Here is a 23810-nt window from a genome sequence, read left to right on the forward strand (position 1 = left end):
ATTAGCACATAGAGCCTGTTAGGATGGAGGATGGTCTGATGGCTTATTAAAATGAGAACTATGATTCATAAAGCTTGTGTCTTCCTTTTTACGTGAATTTTCTATTGCACTATGAAGTCTCTGGTACATTGTTTTCATAAGATGCAGCTCTAGTAAGAGATAAAGAACATTCAGTGCCTTCATGCAGGTTCAGATGTTCCAATTTTGCCATTGCATCTGTACAAAATTAGAGCACAAAACCTGAGGTGCTGAAATTTGATTGCTGCTGGAAAGTAGCTGGTTGCCTGTCTATGCAGTTATTAAAAATGACAGAATGGCTTGGGTTGAAAGTGACCTTAAAGATCACCTAATCCAACCTCTCTGCCGTGGGCATAGACACTTTCCATTGGACCAGGTTGCTCAGAGCTCCATCCAACCTGGCCTTGAACACTTCCAGGGACGGGGCATCCACAGCTTCTTTGAGCAACCTGTGCCAGTGCCTCACCATGCTCAGAATAAAGAATTTCTCCCTAATATCCAATCTAAATCTCCCTCTTTCAGTTTAAAATCATTGCCCCCTTGTCCTGTCACTACAGTCCTTAGTAAAAAGTTTCAGTCTTTCTTATAAACCCACTTTAAGTACTGAAAGGCCAAAATGTGATCTTTGGGGAGCCTTCTCTTGTCCAGACCAAGCAACTCCAACTCACTCACCATCTTCACAAGAGAGGTACTTCAGCCCTCTGATCATCTTTGTGGCCTCCTCTGGACCCTCTCCAACAGGTCCACGTTCTTCTTATTTTGGGGACCCCAGAGCTGAATGCAGCACTGCAGGTGGGGTCTTACCAGAGCAGAGTGGAGGGGCAGAATCTGCTCCCTCATCCTGCTTCTCTTTAGGCAGCCCAGGATTATTGTAGAGACCGGTGTCTGAATTCCAGAGAGCTGAGATTATGAGTAAAGCTCAAATAATCTGTTTTAGCCTGTACTTGCAATTAAATTGTTTAGCTGATTCCCTCTCAACAAAACATCATCTAGAATTGGAGATAATAGCTCAAATAAAGGAAAGGACAAAGAGGGAAGCTGCATATTACTTCCACTGAGCTCTGCTAATGGAAGCAGAGAACACCCAACATTATTTGGACACAAAGTGAGCTAACCAAATGTTAGAAAAACACACCCTTACTGATTGCTTTTGAGAAAAGCCTGTCTTCTTTTAGAACTGATGGTATATACACCACCTATGACAGCAGTGTCACCACAGCTTTCTTAATTGCTGTCACTGGAAATTTCCTGTAAACTAGTGATTTAGCGTTTTTATAGACAGCTTCAGAAGATTCTTCCCAACTAACTGGTTTGTTTTTATTCATATATAAGAGGATCAAGGCCACAGCTAAAAATAATACTGCCTTGCTTTCAAAAGTGAGAAAGAAACAGGCTGTTTTCCTTGTAACATTAGGAAAACAAAAATTTGCATGAGAGAGAGCAAGTTAAGAGTATGCACTAAATATATTTCACACAAAACTGCCTGTACTCCAGTGTTTCAGATGGCTATCCTGGAGATTTTGCCGTATGTGACAAAAGAAACTAGCTCGCAAAGGATTTTAAGTTTGGGGTTTTTTGTTTTTTTTTTTTTTTCTTTTTCCAGAAAAAGGGGATTTATAAAATCTCACTGGGGGAAGAAATCTTACCTTGTGCTCCACTATCATTACCCTTATTCCCCCATAAACCATCTTGCAAAACCACCACAAGGAGCCTAAAGCCTATTTTCCGACCTCAATGCCAGCAGCAGCCTATTACAACACCTGCAATGACGAAAATGAAAACTGTTTCATAAAACCCTGTGGCAATTACAGCTGTGTACACTCTGCTTATAATAGCAGTTTAAAAAGGACATTAATTATGCTCTGATAATCAAACTGGACCGATTAGTCATGATGATGTTACACAATGATTCACACTCCAGATGACTCATACAGAGAGGGTAATTATCCAGCAGGACTTCCGTAAGTCTGCTTTTAAATACAAGAGCTCATTACAGAACTGAGGGTTCCTGTTGTATGAATGAAAAAGGAATTGTGGAGAAAAAATGAAAATCAGTACTTCCAATCAGGTAGTATTAGATGCCTATCCTGACTAATTTGCATATTTAATTTGAGACACAGGTTTCCTCTTAGCTGTGACCATGTGTTTTATTAAGGAAACACCTTGCAGTTTTGTTTACAAGAAAAATTCCTCTTTAGATGTTCAAGGTTGACTTTGTACATGTATGCAGATTATTAGACTTAAAAAAAACCCCCAAACAACCTTGTGACATAGCAAAATATTTTTCCAGCTTCCATACAAAATAGCATTTCTTTCTCTGCTGGTAGAACACATTAAAATTTTTACTGTATTAACTGGCCCATGTAACTTTTACAAAAGTTGTATACAAAAAAATGTAAGCAAAAATTCCAAAGTACACTCCGACAGCCAATGCTCTGCGAATACTTTATTACACAAATTACATTCAGGTTCTGAAAATAGTGTTCTAACAGTGATACCATCTAAAAATAAGACATTCCAGAAACACATCAAGGTAGGAAGAAGAAAAAAATTAAATAGAGGCTTTTTTCTTTCCTTCAATGCAATATCATGTTAGTGATCTAAAAAAATAGAAGACGACTTAGCAGCTTCATTTTCTTGTGGCACTGTATATTCTCTGTACTGCAACAGGTTAAGGATATTGAAGAGGAAAGGCACAAAACAGAAATTGGCAACTGAATAATTATGGAAAATATATTTTGATGAAGCAGATAGTAAGACTTATTTACAAGATCCCCATATTTGATGATAAATACTACTGCTTTAAATCAGTCCTGCAATTAGAAGACTTTGCTTTATTAAGATGTTCACATAAAAACCAACAGCACTGATCTGGAATTTCCATAAACTCCTCCACTTAAAAAGCGTAACTAAAACCAAACAAAAATTAAAGGAACCAGTGTACAGCCCCACACAGAATAGAACACTTTACAATTAAATACACGAAGTCTTAAACGTGCTTAAGGGAAAAAGAATCTGACATTTTGGGTTGAACCGTATAATGGAGAACTCAAAGGTTGGTTTCAGGATGATGAAGGTGCTGGTGGGAGTGGAGATGCTGAACACTCTTCCTCGGAATCTGTGCCATCATCTTCATCTTTTTCTTGATCACTTCCTTCAGTGCTCAGCCGGTCAAACCCTTTTCGGCTGTAGCCTTTGTGACTTGCAAAGAAGTTCCCAAGGTTAATTCCACCACTGCCTTTCCCTGTGGAAAGGAAAGGATTTTTGTAAGGTTTGCTTTAACTCTAAGGGGGGAATAAAAATCTATCTACTAATTAAACAGTATAATGGTGATTATTTAAAGTGTTCGTCCAGAAACTGTTTTTAAAGATTGAGCACAGGAGCCACATAAGTTGAGTGTATGTATTAGGAAAAAAAAAGGAAATTCATCTTTGAAGGAGAAGTTTCAGACTATGCTTTTTTAGCATCCATTATTTCGTTAAGTCTACACAGTTTACTGGTGTTCCTACCCATTTGCTCCTAGTTTCAAAGTGCTTCATTTCATTCATCAGATTCACAATAACTCATAGCTGCTGCTCTCCCACTGGTAGTGACTCATACTCTTTAGTGGGCAGATAATGACAGATGAAAGTTGTTTTAAAAGACGTTTTCAAAAACCCCTGATCTTTGCCCCCAATCCCTCCTCTGAGAAAGTTCCATCAAATCTGTTATTCAACAAGAATACAGAAAAAAAGCCTCCAGTTACTGTGTTTGAAAACATCTTCGATGACTACTTACCTCTAAGTCTGCCTAAAATTCTGCCTGAACTAGAATCAAGTTTGTGTTCCCCATCAGCTGAAAAATAAAGTAAATTTCAAAAATAAGCTAAACCCCCAATGTTCTATGATCAAATAATTACCTGCATTTTCTGATAAAAAGCACAGACATTCAACAAACCAATCAGCAGCTCTAAGAAGCCATTTATGGCAGTACTGCTGTAGTCTAGAGTGTTAGCATATTTGATATGCTATCTAGCACATTTGATGTGCTAACACTTTTGAATACAAAGAGTCAGGAAGCTGTATGTTGAAATCTTCAAATAAAATATGTCCAATTCAGTTGCACAGCTGTATTAGATTGCTGAATGGCCTACTCTGTCATAGTAGGTCCTGACCAGTGGCAGAACTGTGTTGTCTACTTCATATAGATTTTCTTCTCTGGATGTAAGTATCTTGATAAAACAATTCCATGATACAAAATAACAAGTCTAGTGATCAAATGTCTATCGCAGTCTGCCAATTTATGAAAAATAATGCTACTATACAATACAAATTTAGAACCAATTTACATAACTTCTAAGTACCTATTAAAGCTTTCAGAGCAATTGATGAAGGTGCATTTTGGAAGCATGTCTGACTCACAGAACTGACCAGGTAAAACAATAATATATAATCTCTTGTAATAGTATCTGCTTTGATTTTGCTTGTATCTCTAGAATACCCATGGAGTCTTTTGTTCTCAGCAATTTAAAGATCCCATACCAGAAAATCAAACTATGCTTGCAGTATTAAAATTTCTGAATTCTAGACAATACAACATTAATATATTCTATTAATTTTTGAGGTAACAATTTTTGCCTTGACACCAATTAAAGTTTTTGATACGTGTTCTGAAGAGATGCTAGTTTGAGATGCAATATTAAAGGCTCAGGGGGCTGCAGGTGCTGTGTCCTTGCTGATCCTTAGTTTGCATGCAGCAGCACTGCAACTGTTCAGGAGGGCAAAGGCACAGGGAGCTGATCTTGTCATACCCTCACCCCTCAGTGTTCAGTGATACTTGGAACTAGAATAAGAAAAGCCTGTTCTCTAGAACAGTTACTCACAGTTACCTCCATAGACAGTTGTCTTCCTCCACCGAATAAATACTAAAATTGCCAGAAGGACAACAACAGGGATAATAAGAAGAGTTGTAATAAGAACAAAGGAAACTCCAGTGCTGCTGGCCTCCTGGACCAAGTGTTTATCCGTATTCTTTAGAGGGTCTGTCGATTCTGGCTTGTTTTTCAATCTGGCTTCTACAATTGTCTCTGATTCTTTAAAAAGAAAACAATTTCTGTATGTAATCCATATGCATCGAGCAACACAGAACAAGGTGTTACAGGAAACAACAAGCTAGGATACCTTCAGTGCTTTGTAACAAGGAAACAGAAGACAAACTCTTATGGAGACATTTTTGGCTCTTGCTGAGGTTATCCCAAATATAAGGCAGAGAAAGTCTGAATGATACCTTCCCCTTTTCTCAAATGGGGCAAGGAGTTGTGTCAAACAGAGTTTTGTCCTAAAAAGTACCTACTATTTAAAATACAGGAAATTACCCCAATGATCCATCTTTCCAAATAAGCATGTGTTGTAGTATCAATTAAATATCTTCTTATGACAGAAACACTTCCGCAAGAAATACAGAAAGCCAGTATACGTCATATTATCATAAACAAAAAGGAAAATTTTAAAGATCTTTCTAAAAAAACTGTGACAAAGGGTTAAATTTTCAGAACTGTTATACTTCATGAAGGAATTTTGGCTCTACAAATCTGGAGAGCTTTTGAAAACAGCCTCCAGTCATTCCTGACTAATTTGTTAACTCTATGCCTACAAGGAGAAAAACTATTTCAGGGAAAACCTTTACGATGTTGCATATGCTTCGTGATAACTTTTACTAAGTAAAACTGTCTAGCTATATATTTTGAAGTCAGACTGAACAACATGTCTTAACAAGTAGCTGCATCACAAACACTCTGAATCAACTCTGTTTTGATTCTATATCAAAATTAAAATGATGTTCTATTCTGAAGGAATAGCAAATGGTTCAGTCAACACTCAACACTAATAAAATGATAACAATATCATTGTCTTCACAAGTACAAGGATAACAATGACACAATGAAAACAGCTGTCTGTTCAAGTAGTAGTTACTGCTAAGGAAAATTTTCCTCCATCATCTTTCCCTCTGGGCAAAGCTATAGTTCTCCATATATTCTTTCCCCATGTCATAGCAGTACAAGCACTAGTAACAGTCTGTCACCAGAAGGCTGTGAGATTGCAGGCCACTCCTGCCTATTTATTAAGCAGACGACACAAAGTCCATTGGCTCTTTTCTCCCAGTGGAATTGAAAGATGTTAATTTCAGTCTATCTACTCTAACCAGTTTTAGACATTGTTACTTAAAACCTTTTTCTTACCCTGGTGTTACTATTGCATTTTTTCTCTAGGACATTAGAAGAGTCAGCTAAAGAAAGCCAAAATGCATTTACATATCCCTAGATACACAGCATGCTGTAATTTCAACACTTCCTTTTTGAGTGCTTCAGGCAGGCTGATGTACCAACAGAGATAAAATAAAAGGATAACAGTGATGGCAGTAAGGATTTCACTGTTTCATAATGTTAGCCTTTCTCACTCTACATGCTTTCAATTGGCAGTTGAGATTTTTTTGACTTTTCTCTGTCTACATATACATGGCTGAAGCAAACTGCATAACCTCTGAATTTAACCAAAGAAAACCAGTTACAAACATCTGAACATTTTACATGCCTTTATAAATAATACCATAATCTGGTACTGTTTTTCTGAAAGTGAAATGAGCTGCATAATAGAAAAATTACTTTTCATCTACCTTAATTGATATTTTACCACTTTCAATCTCCTGTGTGTACTATCTCCTTATATTGTTCCTACATGCTTTCATTTTCTTTTTTCTTTTTTTCCATTTTCATGCAGATCAATTAAATTAGAAGTGTAGTAAATCTATGGAAAGAAATGTAAATACAAAAAAATGGTATTTCTTGCCATATGGTGTGACTGACAAGGCTATGTACTGAAAGACACAGGAATATAAACCAATTGCCATTTCAAATAACCATTTTTTTGGTGGTGGAGGGTTGTGGAGAAAGGATGGTGGGGAGTAACTATCACAGCTGTATTTCAGAGCTATTTCTGCATCTATGGGAGCTGCCACAGATACCAATCTGGACCATACCAGATGGTAGAATGGAATTAACCTACTAGTTAAATTTTTATCTTAGTTTCTGTGACAGTGAAGCACTTGTCATCACTGAAAATGAAATGTTTAGGTTGACTGTGAAATAGCATCTACCAGGTAACAGTGTTACAAGTTTTTTTCTAGTGCTTCCTATAGCAACTCAAAAAAACCAAACAAACTAGTCAGCATTTTTTCCCTTCAGCTTGGCAGAAGCTGCACTAGTCTACGTGAACATACTGATCCCTTCATTTTCATTATGAATCAGACTAACCTTTTGTTTCCTGTACCTCAATACCAGCCTTTTTAACTGACCGATGTTCCATTTCTGTAAAACAAAATCATTCTTCAGGACAACTGATTTCAGAAAGGCACTAGTGACATTTTCCTGCTAGCTTTCTCAAATGTACAGTACAATCCTACAGTAAACATTCCCATCAATACCTGAACTTCACCATGGAGAATCAATATAAACTATTCAATAGCTCACAAGGCCATAGAAAAAAAGAAAGAGCTTGATTCATGAAGGGTGCTTGCAACAATCAACTTTTATGAAACAGAAAGATTTTATGGGTATGCCTAAAGGTTCATGGATTCCCACAAAAGTAAAACTGTTTATTATAATCAAAATCATAGTGATTTAAAGGCTGGCTGAATCAGGGTTTCTTAGCTACTGCTCTTTTATACTTCAGCAAAAACTAAAAAGAAAATTTTATACAAGGACTCCCTCATCTAACCTGTAAAAATTCCATTACTTTTTTATTCTCATGTTTCTTTGAATAAAAGCTGAGAATTGGTCATGTTCAGTTTACTAGATGCAGATAAAAACATATCCAATTAGAATTACAGTTTATGTGGTCCAGTCTCCTGTTATTAAGAGCAGCTGATACCAAATGCCCCAAAGGAAAATCCATGAATTATGAAGAGACAAATAAGGAATAACTAGCTTAGTCATTTATAGCAGTGGACTCTAACTGGATGACTAACATCCTGAGCCCTAAGGCTTTATCTCCGTCATACATTTTTTTATCCCATATAATGCAGCAGTGGATTATATTTTTATTCCTGTAAAACATGTAAGCTCTCTCTGAATCCTACTAAATTGATGTCTGACTAATCATTCCCTGAAGTGAAGCTGCTTGCTTTGGGGGTTACTAGATTAAAACTGGCAAGTGTTTCCTCTGTATGGAAATAGGACTTCAAATTATACTAGATTAATTTTCTAGTGATAAATGCTCCCAATGAAATGAATGTAATTTTTAAGTTGACTTGTGTTTCTACTTCATCCCCTGGGAGTTTTCTACATTATAGCCTCACAGGAAGCAGTTGAGTTCTCAGCAAATGATACACTGAAATTACAAAAATACTAGAGTAACACTTTTGTTTAAGTGTTTTACTGACAATGATGTGTAAGGCAAATGCATTTTGATTCCTTCTGTGACAAACTCATGTGCCCAGGACTCTTCTTTGACTGAGCACACAGCAATGCTGAATAATGGTCTTTTAATGAAAACTGAGCAGCAGCACACAACTGCTGCAGATGAAGCTTGTAGTGCACTTACATCACTGTCATTATGCCACCAGGCTCTTGGCCAAGGGTACCAGATAAGTGGTACTGACCTGAAGATACAAAATGTGAAGTTAGGACATATAGAACAAAAAGAACATACTTTCTGCAGATGCAAACTTCCACACTGCTTTGGCATGAACATCTCCAACAAATACTGTTCTATCTTCTGATGCAACAATATCATGTGGCATCTCAAAGCTCTGTGAAGATAAGCAGTCACAGATTACCCTTAAATCTCTATGCCTTCATGAGGCCTCCTTAACCCCTAACTTGAGCCTGGTCATATTCAGTCCTTCTTTAGACTGGAAAATGCAGCAGGTGCTGGTGTGAAAGTCTAATGTGCGAAAGGAGAGTGATTCCATTTCTACTGAATGTTTGCCTTCTCCAGGGATAACAACATAGAGATTATTCCATGTATTAATGCTACAAATATATTAATAATATTTCTATTCCTATTATTACACTCCATTTTATCCTGTGAAATATATATTTTCAAAAATAAAGAATCTTGGTTTGAAGCCCACATATTTAGTTTAAGTTCATATGCAACACAGCTATTTGCTATATTCAGAAAAAATAACTCAATATAATTTAAAATTGGATGGCAAATAAAGAGTATATGTGGTATGAAGTGGGAATATTAGCATTCATTCTTTAGTCCAACACAATATATGGAAGCTGTTAAAAAACCCTCATTTTTTTTATGTACTATACTGCATGTAGGACATTTAGCCTTAACTTACACACTAGTATTCTGTAAAGAGGGATGTAACCACACAGTTGCATATTATTTATGCTTAGGAATAAGCTCTATTTTCTCACACTTTACTAGCATCTAAATATATGACTATTTCAATTCCTTCACAATTCTCTTAAATTAACTTTTAATAATTGTACTGGCAGTAATAAAGTACTGCCTGGCTGAAGATATTATCTGTAGGAATCATCTAGAGGTTAGTATAATTTTCAAATGTGTACCACATGTAGAAGCTAAGACCCAAAATTCTAGTGTCTTTATTTAATACTATAAAGAATTCCTTTTGAATACCTTACATTATAAAATATCTTATTTCCTGCAATAGTCTTATGGAAGTTGGAGAAGTAGAATGTTACCAGTGTTCTCATATACATAATTATATGCAACAGGCACTCTATGCATATAATACTCTACCTTTCTAAGTGGAATGAAAGTATCAATTATTTCTCCAGTAGAGAAGTTCATCACAAATCCTTGCACTGATTCTGCCTCTCCAGGATAAGGCATTCCATTAACTGCAAAGAGGAGACCACCTACAACAACATTAGATTTGCTGTAAGAACACACACATAGCAAACTGCAGTGAAGATAAACTGTAATAGTTTAGATGAAAAAAGGCTGAGAGACAGAGAGACAGAAAGATAACTCAACAAGAAACAAAACTAGAAGAGGAAAATCAAGTGAGGTGTAGCAGCTGAAACTTTGTCATTTAAGAGGTGCACACTTAGTTCAAATGAAAAGAACCAGCAAGGCAGTATTTTACAGTTTGTTTAAATGTAAAAGGAATGTGAAGGTGTTAAAAAATTAATCTGAAGAATGCTTTGCTAAGGATGGTTGACCTGATAGCAGAAAGTTCTTTCAATGCATCAAAAGTAGAAAGTCAGCTAAGGAGTAAGTGGGACCATAAAAGGAAAAGATGTGAAAGGGGAACTCAGGGATTAGAGGCCCATGGCAAAGAAATGGATTTTTTTCAGTTTTTTCTGTTTATTATGTTGGGAAGATTCTAACACTTTTTTTTTTTTCCTAGTAAAGAGGTCAGAGGAGACAGCTCAACTGGAAGCACAAGGTGTAAGACAAGTTGGAGGTTAAAAATTTATGAGGTTTAGATGGCATTCACTCAAATTCAGAAGGAAACCAAATGTGAAATCACAGACCTCAGGTCATATTAAGCAACCCAGCACGGCAAACAGCCACTTCTCCAGAAGACTAGCAGAATGCTGAAGGAGGGCCCACCTACAAGGACTCAAAAGGGTGCCTGCGAACACACATTACCAATTCTGGCTTCCATCTCCAGTAAGATGGTAGAATCCATAATGAAGAATAAGACATGGGTAAATGTGGTCTGTCAGAACAAGTTGGTATGGCTTCTCTAAGGGTTGTGCCTCAGCTCTGAACAGGAAAAAAGAGCACACAAGTAAGCAGATTCTATAGACATACTTGCACTTTCAGTAAACCCTTGACAAGGTATTGCAACAGAGGTCACTGAATGTGAGTTAACATGGGGCTGAATGAAAGATCCATTAATGAACAGGAAGCAAAGAGAAAAACTTATGGGCAGAGATTGTAATTCTTCAGGACAGAGAAGTCTGAATAGTGCCATCTTGAAGTGATCAGAGTCAGAAATTTTATTCAATAGTTTTCATCAATGACTGAAAAATGGGGTGAACAATGACATCTAGCAGTCTGAGGAAGATAACTGACTTCTGTGGAGAAGTCAAAAGCTTGATGATACTGAAGAAGTACAGAAAGACTTTTTATAAGAATAAGTGAGTTGTTAAACAGATGGCAGAAGAGCTTCTGCAAAGAAAAATGTAAAGTGATGCTTCTTCTAAAAAATAATCTAGATCATGCTTATGTGATGTTTGAACTCGGAACTGGCAGCTACAGCTCAGGAGAAACATTTCTAAGCCATCACTGAAAGATTCCCAAAATCTCTGCCTCCATGGATAGCGTCAGGCAAAATTTCAATAGAATGTCTGGCATCATGAGGAGAGTTAGGAATGGAGGGAACAGTTCTGCACTCTGCAAAAACTTAGCATGCACACATATTGACTACTGAGTGCTCTTTTACTCTCTGCATCTCAAAAACGTTCCAATGAAGCTAAAGATGCTGGAAGACAAAGGCAAATACAATACTCATGGGGCTGAAGCAATTAAACGGCTTGAAGAGGATAAGGCAAGATGAACAGGCACCAGACTGGGGGAGTGTGGAACTGTTATTCAGCTCCCAAAATTCTGGGACTGAGAAGCACTCAACAAAACTTTACATTAAAAAAAAAAAATGAAGTGGATAATGAACTTCTGGAAACTGTAATTGTGGAAGGCCAATGAACCAGACAATACGAGTCACTTCAAAATGGGATTAGGAAAATTTATGGGCAATAGGTCTGTAGAAAGATCCTATGAAGAAGAGATCAGAGGCTACCTCCTAACACTGCTAAATAAAGGGTTTGTGGATGCATGGTGAATAGGAGAGGAACGACTACAAAACGCATTCAGGCTTACACACACTCTCAGAATGCCTCTTTTGCTTCCACTGTCAGAGAGATATCAAGTATCTCATCCAGCACAGCACTTTTTTACATTCTTAGCAGATGCAAAAGAGAGAAACATGATATTAAATTTTGTATTAAGGAGTCAGGAGCCCAACATGCCAAAATTCCTCATCCAGTTCTTAACATTTACCTTACCTTCAGTATCAGTATTAAAAATCTAATCCCAAAACTTAATACAGTAATTGTTAAACAGACTGTGATATTAAAAACCACAATGTTTTCTAACTGTTTGCTTTCAGTTCTTTTGTTTTATGAAACCAAAAACCTTTCTTGATCATTTGGTCTTAATTTTGCTCTCTTCAATGGAGTTCAAAATGAATACTTAGAAATGTTATTATTAATAATAATTCATTATTAGCTGATTAACTGTGCAGTCACCAAGAAGCTGCAAGATTGTCTACTTCCTGACATTACATTTGGGGAGTGTAATCAGTCACTTCTTAGAAGCAGAGATTAGATGCAAGCTTCCCTCATCCACAAGTAGGAAAACAAGTAGTTCTCAAATTTTCCATTGCATCAGGACTACTCAGGAAGATAATTAATATTTGTCCTAGGATAGCACCATAGCACTCTTCATGAAATAACACAGACATCCTGGCACAAAGCAACTACTTTAAATCTGCAGAACAAGAAAAAAGATTACCTGGAACATATGAAACTGCAAACAACTCTCTTCCAAAAGCTTTGTGCTTGATCTCTTTTGTGAACTCCCCAGTCTCTAACCTGAAGCACTGAATTCGACCATTTTCTCTGTCTGCAACACACAGCTGACTTAAGTCAGAGATCAGGGCTAAGCTGTGAGGAATATGAAACTGTCCGGGCCTGGCTCTGCCTAGAGAAGTCTCTGAAATAAAAAAAAAACCAGGTTTGTGTTAAAGTACACACTGAAACTATCAGTTTTATTTAGAAACAGCAGCATGCCACATAACCATGTAACACTGGGAAAAGACTACGGTCAGCTTGCTTTCTCCTAGCATTTAGGTAGAAAACTCATGGCAGCATATTGCGTTTTCTTTATAAATCCCAAATTTAAGAACTTGCAATTTCCTGAGAATATTCAGCACAGTTTAATGTGATACATAAATCTGAGTCAGGCAGAACTATAATTATTCATAAAACTTAAAATAGATGAAATCATGGCATAAATCTGGCAAAAAATGATTACTTTGTTACACGTTTAAGCAAAAATCTCGCTTTATGAAAGTCAGAATATTTTCTTGATAAAACAGGACACACCAATATTTATTCTAAAAGCAAGATGACAAACCCCCCGCTTTTTATTTTTAGTAAATATAGAACTACTACAAGTAGCTGTAGAAAAAGCCGAAAGAAAATTTGGATGCCATGACAAGGCTGAAATTCATGTAGGACCTGGAAGGTATTTCTGTAATAGAAATTCATTTAAAAAAATTAATAGTAACAGTGGGAATTTTGTGGTTCATGATCAGTTCATTATAACAGCAGTATGGGTAAAGTACCAAGAGCTCTGACTGTACCTTCTCCCCACTGCATCACGTACAGTCCATTTGGAGAGAACTGAATAATCCGACTGTTGCAGTAGCCATCAGAGACATAAATGCTGCCAGTGATTGGATCCACAGCAACATCAGTTGGTTGACAGAAATGATTTTTGTCACTGCCTGGCTGCAAAGCCACTCCTAAGATCAGTAATGGCTCTTTGTCGCTGGCTCCTAGTTTGAAAACCTTTTTTTCAGTCAAAAGGAAAAGAAAAGATGTTTCAGTTACAGAAGGTGAAACCTAAGACCTAGATGGCCTAGGGAAAAACTCCTATCACTGTGTATAAAAGACATTTATACACCAAACATAATCCTAATATATTGACCATAATATGTATTATTGGTTTTTCAATAGTGCTGATTCTAGGGAACTTCTGCTTAAAATACCAATTTCCAGTCATTACAAAGCAAACAATTTAGTTTCATTGTTTAGACTTAAATGCATCAATAAGCAGAAGACATAGCAAAAAATTGCAAAGGGATCTTGACAGGCTTGAGGAAGGGGCTCCATGAGAACCTTGTGATGTTCAACGAGGCCAAGTGCAAGCTTTTGCACCTGGGTTGGGGCAAACCTGAGCATAAATACAGGCTGGGAGGAGAAGGGATTGAGAGCAGTCCTGAGGAGAAGATGTTTGTTGGTGAGAAGCTCAACATGACCTGGCAATGTGTGCTCACAGCCAGAGGGTCAACCATGTCCTGGGCTGCATCCAAGGATAGCCCAGTGGGCAGCAGGGGAGGGAGGGAATTCTGCCCCTCTGTCCCACTCTGGTGAGACCCCACCTGCAGAGCTGCCTCCAGCTCTGGGATCCCAGAGGACATGGAGCTGTTGGAGCAAGTCTAGTGTCTTGGACATCAAGGTGATCAGAGGGATGGAGCTCCTCTGCTATGAGGAAAGGCTGAGAGAACTGGGATTGTTCAGCCTGGAGAAGAGAAGGCTTCTGGGTGACCTAGTTCTGGCCTTCCAGTACCTAAAGGGAGCTCACAAGAAGGATGGAGAGGGACTTTTTACAGGTGCATGTCATGATAGGACAAGGGGGAATGGCTTTACACTGAAAGGGAGGAGGTTTAGATTAGATATTAGGAGGAAGTTCTTTACCACGAGGTTGGTGATGCCACTGGTGAGGTTGCCCAGAGAAGCTGTGTCTGCCCTATCTCTGAAAGTGTTCCAGGCCACGTTTGATGGAGCTCTGAGCAACCTGGCCTAGTGGAAGGTGTCCCTTGCCCATGGCAGGGCAATTGGAACAAGATAATCTATAAGGTCCCTTCCAACTCAGACCATCCTATGATTCTATTATTTCTACATGCTATGTCCTTGTAGTAAATTACTCAACACAACTATACTCCATGAAGTGCACAGGGGTCAGTTTCTGTAGGCATATTCTTAATGTTATTCTTAACAGGCCTAGATAAGCAATTTATGTCAAATCTCTAGGAAAATAAAAATATTTTTTAGCAAAATATTAAGGTCCTGGTACTAAAGCTTCAGAAACATACCTGATGAAGAGCTACATCAGTGACCCAGTAGTTACCATTTTTATCTACACTCAAACCATGTGGCAAATAAAATCTGCAAGCACAAATATAGAAGAATTAAGTTAAAAACATTTTTCTGAAAGAATGATATAGATGTGAAGCTTTCATTTTTTACTTACAGATCAAAACCAAATGCTGTACATACTAACTACGTGTAGCATTTAATGAAAAATACAGCTTTACAGCTTAGAATTTTCATGACAAGAGTGTCTCAATTCTGAAATTCAGTTGATCTCAGATATCTCACTCAGGGTACCTTAGCATCTCTAAGGACAATGTACAATATTCACAAGCTCTGCATTTCTGTTAATCTGGCTGGTAGATGCACTTGTATGAAATGTTAGAAGCAGAGGTGGTAGAGATGGCAAATTAATTTTATTATTTGTTGATTTTGTATTTATTTATTTACTTTAAGATAATCAGAGGCTACACTTACACAACTGTATATAAATGTACAAATGTAATATAAAACATATGAAAATGAGTTTAAGGACTCTTTGGCATAAAATATATGGAAGTACTAAATCAGTTACTAAGAGTGAAAAAACCCAACTTACAGACTTTTGCCCGTGGAATGAAGCAGTTTTGCATTACTTGGATTCAGGACAAGAATTGTATTCTGTTCAATTGGTCCAAGTCCTCTTTGCTGATAAACAAATTTGCTGTCAAAAGAACTGTAAAAAAAGAGTGGAATAGAAAGCATTAGAAGGTTCTACTGATGAACAATAAACTTAAAGCCAAGTTCAGTAGTTAAATTCCAGTGTGGAGTTATTGGGTTCTTTTTTCTTTAAATATAAACCTTATTACATCACTGTATGATTGTAAGAGTCAATAGTGTTGTATGTCTGCATTTTCTACTGAGGTTATGACTTCCAAACTGAAGGAGCACCAAATCAACACAGCAACAATTAAGATAGTCCTAAAGCAAGTAAGTAAAAACCCCTTTCAAAAATTTTTCTTTTTTTTTTTTAATCATTTCTTTGCTATGGCAACCCAGAAATGAGAAATTCAACAACGTAGCCCAAGAAAAAATATAGGTAATCACCAGAGCACACCTGCCAGTAAGACTAGGAATACTTTGTACCATCTAAGGCAGTCTGTGCATGTTTGTGTGTCTTCTGCTTTTTCTTTTTTCATATGCAGTTCAATATCTTGCTAGAGATTACTACTACAAGATTCAGGTCTTATGCTTCTTATCCTTTTCAGAGTGTGCTTACAGAAGACTATAGGATATTATGTGCGTTCCTCCTACTCCTACAAAATTATACTCAATTTTCAAGATACATGGAATATCTTGATGAAACACATTTGAACATGTCTCTATTTCAGACATTAAGAACCAGGATAAACTTTCCAGAGGACATTTACTAGGCATGAAATTATCATGTGCTTCCAAAAAATAAGAAAAATAGTTGTCTGTATCCTTACAGAGAAGTTCACTATTACTCTAACCTGTTAAATTTATGTTCAGCTTTTGCTGCAGATAAACAGAGCAAAATATTTTGAATAACATTTCAGGCTAAATGTTAGAGCATGGTGTTTGATGTGGATGAAAGATGCATGAATACAAGACTCACTCCCTGCTCCCACCTTGTATTTTTAATCCATTTGTTAATCCCAAGAGAAATCCAGCCGTGACTGATGCTACTTGGTAAACAAGAATATATTTTGTAGTCACAGAGGCGGCTATGAATAAAGCTATTAAAACTATATATTGTGCACTTCTAGCAGTCTCACATCTCCATAGCATTAAATATTTACATGTCTAGAATTTTTAATGTGGAAAAGCAATATTGGCTTCATATATAACCAGAAAAATCTATAACAGAATGTGTTTAAGTTTCTGCATAGGCGATGATTAAAAAATAGTATTTAGATACTGCCATTGCATATTATACTACCTGTAACTATTTAATTTCTGGTAGAAATAATTTCTGATGGAAAATAATCCTTTTCACTATGAATGGTTGAGCAAAAGGTGATAGCTACTAAAACTCTCTCCAGATTTCTGCCATCATGTATAGGGAGACACTAGATAAATGGTAATGAAACACAAAGGCCTACACTGGTGTTATATCTTCTTGTTTGGCCATGATTCAGGAGGTGCTGTTATTACCATTCATGACAGTAATCTGCCATGACAAGTTCTCTTCATTTTAAACAGTTTTATTTTAAAAGGAGTCTAATACTTGTAAGGGCTTGCTCTAGCTATGGATGACCACAACTGGAGCATCAACAATGGACAGACTGAACTAATCTTATTTTTAATCTACATAGATAATCACAGAAAATCTATACAAATAATCACAGAAAAGAATCTTAGTGGTGGTAGATATTGTACAAAACAACCCCCACAGAAAACATGATTGTATCTCTGCATAACTGACTGTCCAGACTACTTAAAATAATTATTGGCTTTCCTTGTTAGGATTTTGGTTGTTAGTAACAGTGCTGTCCAGACTCCTAAGTATTTCTTACTATGCCCAACTCTTCTGGGAACTAACTGCTTTCAGTGTAAATAAGAGATTGTATGGTACTCAAACAAATTCTAGTGAACTTGAGTTTATGGGAGTGATCTTCCGATCATCTTCTCCCTGTCAAACTTCTTTTCTAGGAGGATGACTAGAATGCTACAAAATCACAGTCACACTTTTCTTCCCAGTGTCTGAGATTAATTTCCAGGCAATGTTCCTTTGTTGTAAGTGATAAATGAGAACACAAACAATGTTGACTACTTCTAGCTTAAAAGCAAGCAAGGCCAAAACCACACAAATAGAACAACTAAACACAGTAGTCGTACTGCTCTAAAACATGGTTTTCTGATAGGTTCTGCACTCTGATACTGAGGGACAAATAAAATCTGCTGCATATCTCACTACTTCTAATTTCAAACTCCAATTAATTCCAGAGTTATGTTTCTACTTCTCATCTGGCCACTTCACACTAATGCAAACAATTTCTTGCTAAATCTAATATCCTTCTGGTGGGCTACATATTAAATTTAGACAGACCACCTGATCTCATAATCCCTGAAAGCACAACCCTGAGGTCTGTTCTTGATCAAAATCCATCATCATTGTCATTGTGTGCTCAGCCTGCCTACCTTGTTAAGAATACAGTAACAAGAAAGTAACTTATATTCTCTAGTAAGTTCTTTACAAATTGGATGAATAGTATACATTTTTCATCACAAAATGCAAAATTACTTCCAACTGATTCACTGCTTAGCCAGCTGAATAGTTATAATTTCTTTCATTCTACACAACAAATGCTGCTTGTAGCAAAGACTGTTCTGAAACTGAAGAGACAATGTTGTAGAAGACCCTTACTTATAAGGAGGATTTTTTTTTTTTTTTAATCATACACTGAAGGAATGCTACAGCCACTGCAAAGTTGCTACTGTATTATAAGGCTTGTCACTGCGTAAGTTTTGTGTTCTAAAGTAGACTGAAATTACCTTTTGCAACAGCATAGATCATTCAACCAGCTGTATTTAGCCAAATGAGGATCCAGCTTTTGTGGCATATGTTAATAATGCACTGGAAACATTTGTGCATAGCCTAACAGCACAGATAATTTTTGTTTAATTTGCTTCTATACTAAGCTGGTGAACCATTGAAACAGAAAATAAATTCTGGGATTTCAGGCTATTGATTTATCATGTTTACAATTTGGTAAGGAATATTATACTCAATGAACTGTGTATTTGCAGCTAATGATAAAAGTTAACTTAAAAGTCTGGTAACTTCTTACGCCTCCCCCATACAATTGGCATATAAACCCCTTCCAAATACCATTTTTTTTCTTGAAAAAATGACAACACCCATTACTCCTTCCTTTTTCATCACAACCCCAAATTTTTCATATGCCTATGTATGTACCCAAAGATAAAAAGGGAAGGCTAACTGAGTGAGCACCTTTCTGTGTGCCTCTTCTCTGTGCCACAAGATATGGAACAACAGCTTAACAACAGGCATGTTTTCAAAATCTATTTTAAAATCACCATACTCTACAGAAAAGGCCTACAGAGTTCTAGTTCAGCTGACATAAGGGTCCCTACCAACACTAGGTTTCCTATACATTAACTATGCTCCAGAAGAAGAAGAAAAAAAAATTAAAATTTGGGAACAAAACCCCTCAAGAATTAGGATTTAATATGTAGTTATCTTTATGGAAGGCCACTTGTAGCATTACTGAGAACTGCTGGTACATATGTGGATTTCCAGACACATATCACAACTCCAATCTTCTTCTGCAGCCACAGCATAATGAAGTTCTATCTGTCTCTCAACATGGTTGATTCATCATGCACACTTGCTCTTTTAGGGAATGTTCATTTTTTTTTGTTTTGTTTAAAATCTGCAGGCTTTCCCAATACTGCTGGATCTCAAACTCAAGTTTTGTGCTCTGGATTGTTGGTACACTCCAATTGCCAGAGACTCAAAAATACGTATTTCAGAAGGACCAGCCTATTTTCAAATATTTTTACAATTCTTCATTCAACAACACAAAGAACAGCACTTATGTTCCTGAGTAGGAGGACAAAAAAAACTCAATTCAGCATCAGCTTTTACAGAATACTTGAAGTCTGAGTAATACAAGTTGCATAATGCACCATCCTTTCAAATTTCATAGTCTATATTTATATACACTTGAGCTGGAAAGATCACTGACCTATGAGAATACCGCATGAGAAATAAATGATTGCTTTATCTGCTGCATTATGTTATTTAGCTTAAAACCTAAACAACTTACTTTCTTTCATAAAACACTATTCTAAGCATAATTTGTTATTATAATGTTCAGAATACTGTTCTGTTTTTCAGACACTATCTTAAAATGAATTCATCAGGATTTGAAAACAACCCTATCCTTTAGTCTTATAGCTATATATATGGAGAACACATGCTTAAAAACAAGGAAAAGAAAAGGAGAAATTAAAAAAAAAGGTGTACTTAAAAAAGGTACCACATAACATGTTACAGGCTTGTACTATTTCCTCCCAATATTCTGTTATAATTTCAAAAGTATCCATATAAACACATATACAATTTTGAAGATCAAAGACATAAGAATCCTGTAAAAATAGAGACAGTACTCTTCACTGGAATGTTCTGTTCTTGAGATAATATACCTTTGAATATATCACTTTACAAACACTAGAAGGACTACCATTCTAAAGTTCACGTATTTTTTGGTTTGAGTGATGCTAAATGTAGCTAATTTTGTCAAATGAGTAGGACAAAGCTTGTTTTGAGAGAGTACTTTATAACAATCCCATTTTGTTCAGTGTACATAAACACAAAGAAGAATGAAGACATACTGGAGATAGCTTTGCATGTCTTAAACCCAAGTACTAATTGTAGTATACCATACTAAAACATTATTCACCGAGGCTAATTATTCCTGATAAAAGACATGGAGAGGTAGGAATAATTAATCTCATACTAATGTGGTCATACAGTTTAAGGTCCCAACAAACTATGTTCTTTTCCTCCGGAGACACATTCTTACTGTCTGAAGACCTAGTAACTCATCATCTTGAATTGTCAGTCACCATTTCTACTCTGAGTCTCGGAAAGGCACTTTCAGCCAAAGAACTGAATTTTTAAATGGAAAGAGAACTTCAATCTGTTTTTCTTTGAGAAGGTATATAAACAGACCACAGGAATTCAACCTTCTAACTCTCCATCTGGCAAGAGTCTCTACTTACTTTTCATCCCAAAGATGATCACCTCTGTGGAAGACAACTAGGTTATTTTCAGGGTCCAGAGCCAACCCAGAGACTTGGCCTAGTTTGAGGTCTAACCCAGGCCACTCCACAGCCTCTTCTATGTGGAAATCTGACCAAAGAAATAAACAGACAAAAAAACCAGATAATCATGTAGCATGATTTTTTATAAAAAAAATCCAAATATGGTTAACTGGCATTTGGTACTGACTACTGGGAATTACATGGACATTTTCTTACATGCAGTATTTCCATTCAGTGCATCGAGATTTAATTCCAAGCATAGTTTTAACATAGTAAAGCATGCACAAGCCCTGGCATCCTGCTACATACAGATTACAGAAATGTCAAAACTGCTTTCGATTCCATTATTTTCTCCTTCTTATAAGGATACATGTACACAGACTCTAGAAGTTTTAGGAGTTCTGTAAATACTTTCTACACTGAAAGATTACAACTACCATTTAAACCAGCAGGCAAACTTAAATATTAACTATCAGTGTTTTATTAAAAAATGCATAACAAATACCATGAATCACTACATGAAATACGTGGCAGGTGAATAATGTTTTTTCTTCTATAAAGCTTTTAACACTAAGAAAAGAATACTTCTTGCACTTGACTTAAACTGTAAAACTCAACTAAGGGAGAGAAATTTAGTTTCAGCCCAAAGATTAATATTAAAAAGATAAAAATATGATCTCTTAAATCTCTCTTTTATGTAAAAGCAGACTGACAAGGATAAAAGGCACAAACTGGTCAATATTTGAAAAGTTGCAGAGAGTTGACTGCAAGGATTAATTTCTCACAGATCACCTGCATAAATACTGCTTGGAAGAGGTTGCTCTTGTGTAGCTCTGGCAGTATATTAACAGACTAATGAACTAGAGTATCAAAAATAAAAAATGTAATGGCAAAAGAAATCTCACTAATTCTGATAAAATTAAAAAAAAAAAAGAAAAAGAAAAATTATAAAATTTGTTCTACATATTAGGAAATCCACCACTGCTTCCTTTCAGAAATTGATTTGTTAAGCATAATTCAGGTATTTCTACAATGCAAATTTGCATGTAGGCACATATAGCCAAACCGATGGCAAATAAGAAGCAATTTCTTTGAAGTTACGTGAAGCTGGAACCACTTCACTAATATTGTGTTTGATAACATCATGCTTTGCTTTGCAACTTTCAGTTCACCCAAAGTTTGTGAGTTCTGCTATAATCCTAAACACCAATCACTGGGGTATCATCTAGGCAGGTGAAACAAATATCCAAATTCATAAAGTGCCAGGGCATCCTGCTTTGAAACAAGGCAGATCACAGACCTTAGCACACAACATCCAAGGAGTCTGAGAGGGTTCACCTTCACCTGGAAGTGATCTTCCAATGAAAGGAAAAATTACTGGGAAACAATGTAAATCTTTAAGTGACCTGTGCAACCCATCTGTCCTGATAATACCCTCCCTTTGCATTTCACTTGGAAGAGATGTAGTCTAAGGGGTAACAACAGGTATACAGTGGAGGTAATATCATTCTCTACAACCTAGGCAAGGGAAATACAAAACCAGTGCTGAAAACCTACTGCACACTAGGAGATGTTTCACCTGTTTAGACTGAGATATCATAGCTAGAGTAGGTGAAAAACCTAAAAGAAGCCTAAAAGCTATCAGCAACTGTAGCGAATCCAGGACAGTAATCCGAAAGTTCTAAAACAAGAAATTCTGCTCTGTAGAAATTTTAGGTGAACAAAAGCTGCAAATTAAAGGAAAAGCTGTTAAAAAAACCCCAAAAACTATACATATTCATACTTCTGTACAGTTGAGTTGATCACAGTAGGTACAGTGGCAGGTATATTCACAGATGTTTGGGTTTTGGAAGGAATGAAAGGACGGAAATTCAGTGTCTGCTTCCTCACTTGCTCATATCATATCACTTTATGCTAAACTCCAGAAAGCTTGTCTATGTTTCATGTTACAGAGCCCCTTGGCCTCTGAGACTTTTCAAAAAAAAGCTAGAAAAAATAAAGGGCTAAACATGCGAACACTAAATTTTGCCCTCTATTTAGTCTCTCCAAAGGCACACACTATAAAACAGAAAATGTTTATGCTTAAAGGAATAAAAGATTTCCGATAGATCAAAATAATAAAATGAATGTTCAGTGAAATACAATCTAATCTAGGAGCTCCAGCCTCAATACAAGCTTTAGATTTTATCACCTTTTCCCAGAATTGGTTAATTAGTATTATATTTTCTTTTTCCTTTGCAAGTCCATTCTGAAAGTCTACAAGAATAAGTGGCCCATGGAACAGTTTCATACAAAACTAATGAAAATTACTTTCCCCATAGAAGAAATTTATAATTACTTAGAAAAAACAAGATCACCAGTTTTGTTGTAAATGAGATCTCTAAACTCAGTACCAGATCTTCTACCTTTCAACTTAGAGATGTTCCTTTCATTAAAAAAAAAGAAAAAAAGAAAGAATTACCTAGATTTAGAACACGCAATTAAGTCTCTAAACAAGTGAAAGATGAAAGCCTTATTTATTGATACAATTGCAATTTACTGTCCAGAATTCCCTGGAAGATTGTTCTAGCTTTTAACTTTGCAAACTTTAAGTGATGTTGCATTTAATCCCAGCCATCAATCTTGACAAATTTAATTAAGCACTGCACAAAGGAGTTTTTAAAATTGGAAAATTACACTCTTTGCCTTATTTAGAAGGTGTAATTGTACTAGTTGCAGTGATGTTAAACGACCTGACAAATTAGTGACCAGTCTAGGTTAACAAGCTAACAACAGTGCAGGAAGAGCAATAGTATAAAGTTTAAATATTTATAATAACTTTACTTATTGTATTAGCCACTTGTTATTTCAGGCCAATTACATGTTAAAAATTGGAATATTTACAAGACTAAAAATATTAAACTACTTTAATTCTGGTAATCTTTAAACAGTTTAATGAAGTTAATTTAACAGCAGAGTCTTGTACTAAGAAAATGGAGAATTTTTTCAATTCAATGCAGTAAAGGTTTTTACAAAAGGTGCAAATTTTTTATTAAATCAACACAACTTTACCTCTTCCCCTGAAGAGGAAAATTCTCTTATGGAAGATTTT

At 36.2% G+C, this 23810-nt stretch overlaps 1 protein-coding gene across 20 annotated transcripts in view; it reads right to left on the reverse strand.

Moving 5' to 3' along the window:
• Positions 1–2444: 2444 nt before the first annotated feature.
• PAM (peptidylglycine alpha-amidating monooxygenase) overlaps positions 2445–23810 on the reverse strand; it is a 132719-nt gene continuing 111353 nt past the window's right edge. For 9 of the 20 annotated variants that reach the window (XM_042028096.1, XM_042028087.1, XM_042028102.1 and 6 more), the window contains 11 exons: positions 20678–20807; positions 15522–15638; positions 14926–14998; positions 13411–13618; positions 12558–12758; positions 9774–9892; positions 8703–8802; positions 7307–7360; positions 4880–5089; positions 3796–3852; positions 2445–3262 (listed from right to left, as the gene is read on the reverse strand). In XM_042028096.1, coding sequence (XP_041884030.1) covers positions 3081–3262; positions 3796–3852; positions 4880–5089; positions 7307–7360; positions 8703–8802; positions 9774–9892; positions 12558–12758; positions 13411–13618; positions 14926–14998; positions 15522–15638; positions 20678–20807 — 1451 coding nt within the window. In that variant the 3' untranslated portion in view covers positions 2445–3080. Of the gene's footprint in view, positions 3263–3795; positions 3853–4879; positions 5090–7306; positions 7361–8594; positions 8653–8702; positions 8803–9773; positions 9893–12557; positions 12759–13410; positions 13619–14925; positions 14999–15521; positions 15639–20677; positions 20808–23810 lie in introns of those variants that run through there. The other 11 variants (XM_042028103.1, XM_042028095.1, XM_042028105.1 and 8 more) reach the window with 9 other exon arrangements.

Source organism: Corvus kubaryi, unplaced genomic scaffold, assembly GCF_017639235.1.
Source record: "Corvus kubaryi isolate FWS band 111438036 unplaced genomic scaffold, C.kubaryi_AGA036_p1.0 37302, whole genome shotgun sequence".
NCBI classification, from domain to species: domain Eukaryota; kingdom Metazoa; phylum Chordata; class Aves; order Passeriformes; family Corvidae; genus Corvus; species Corvus kubaryi.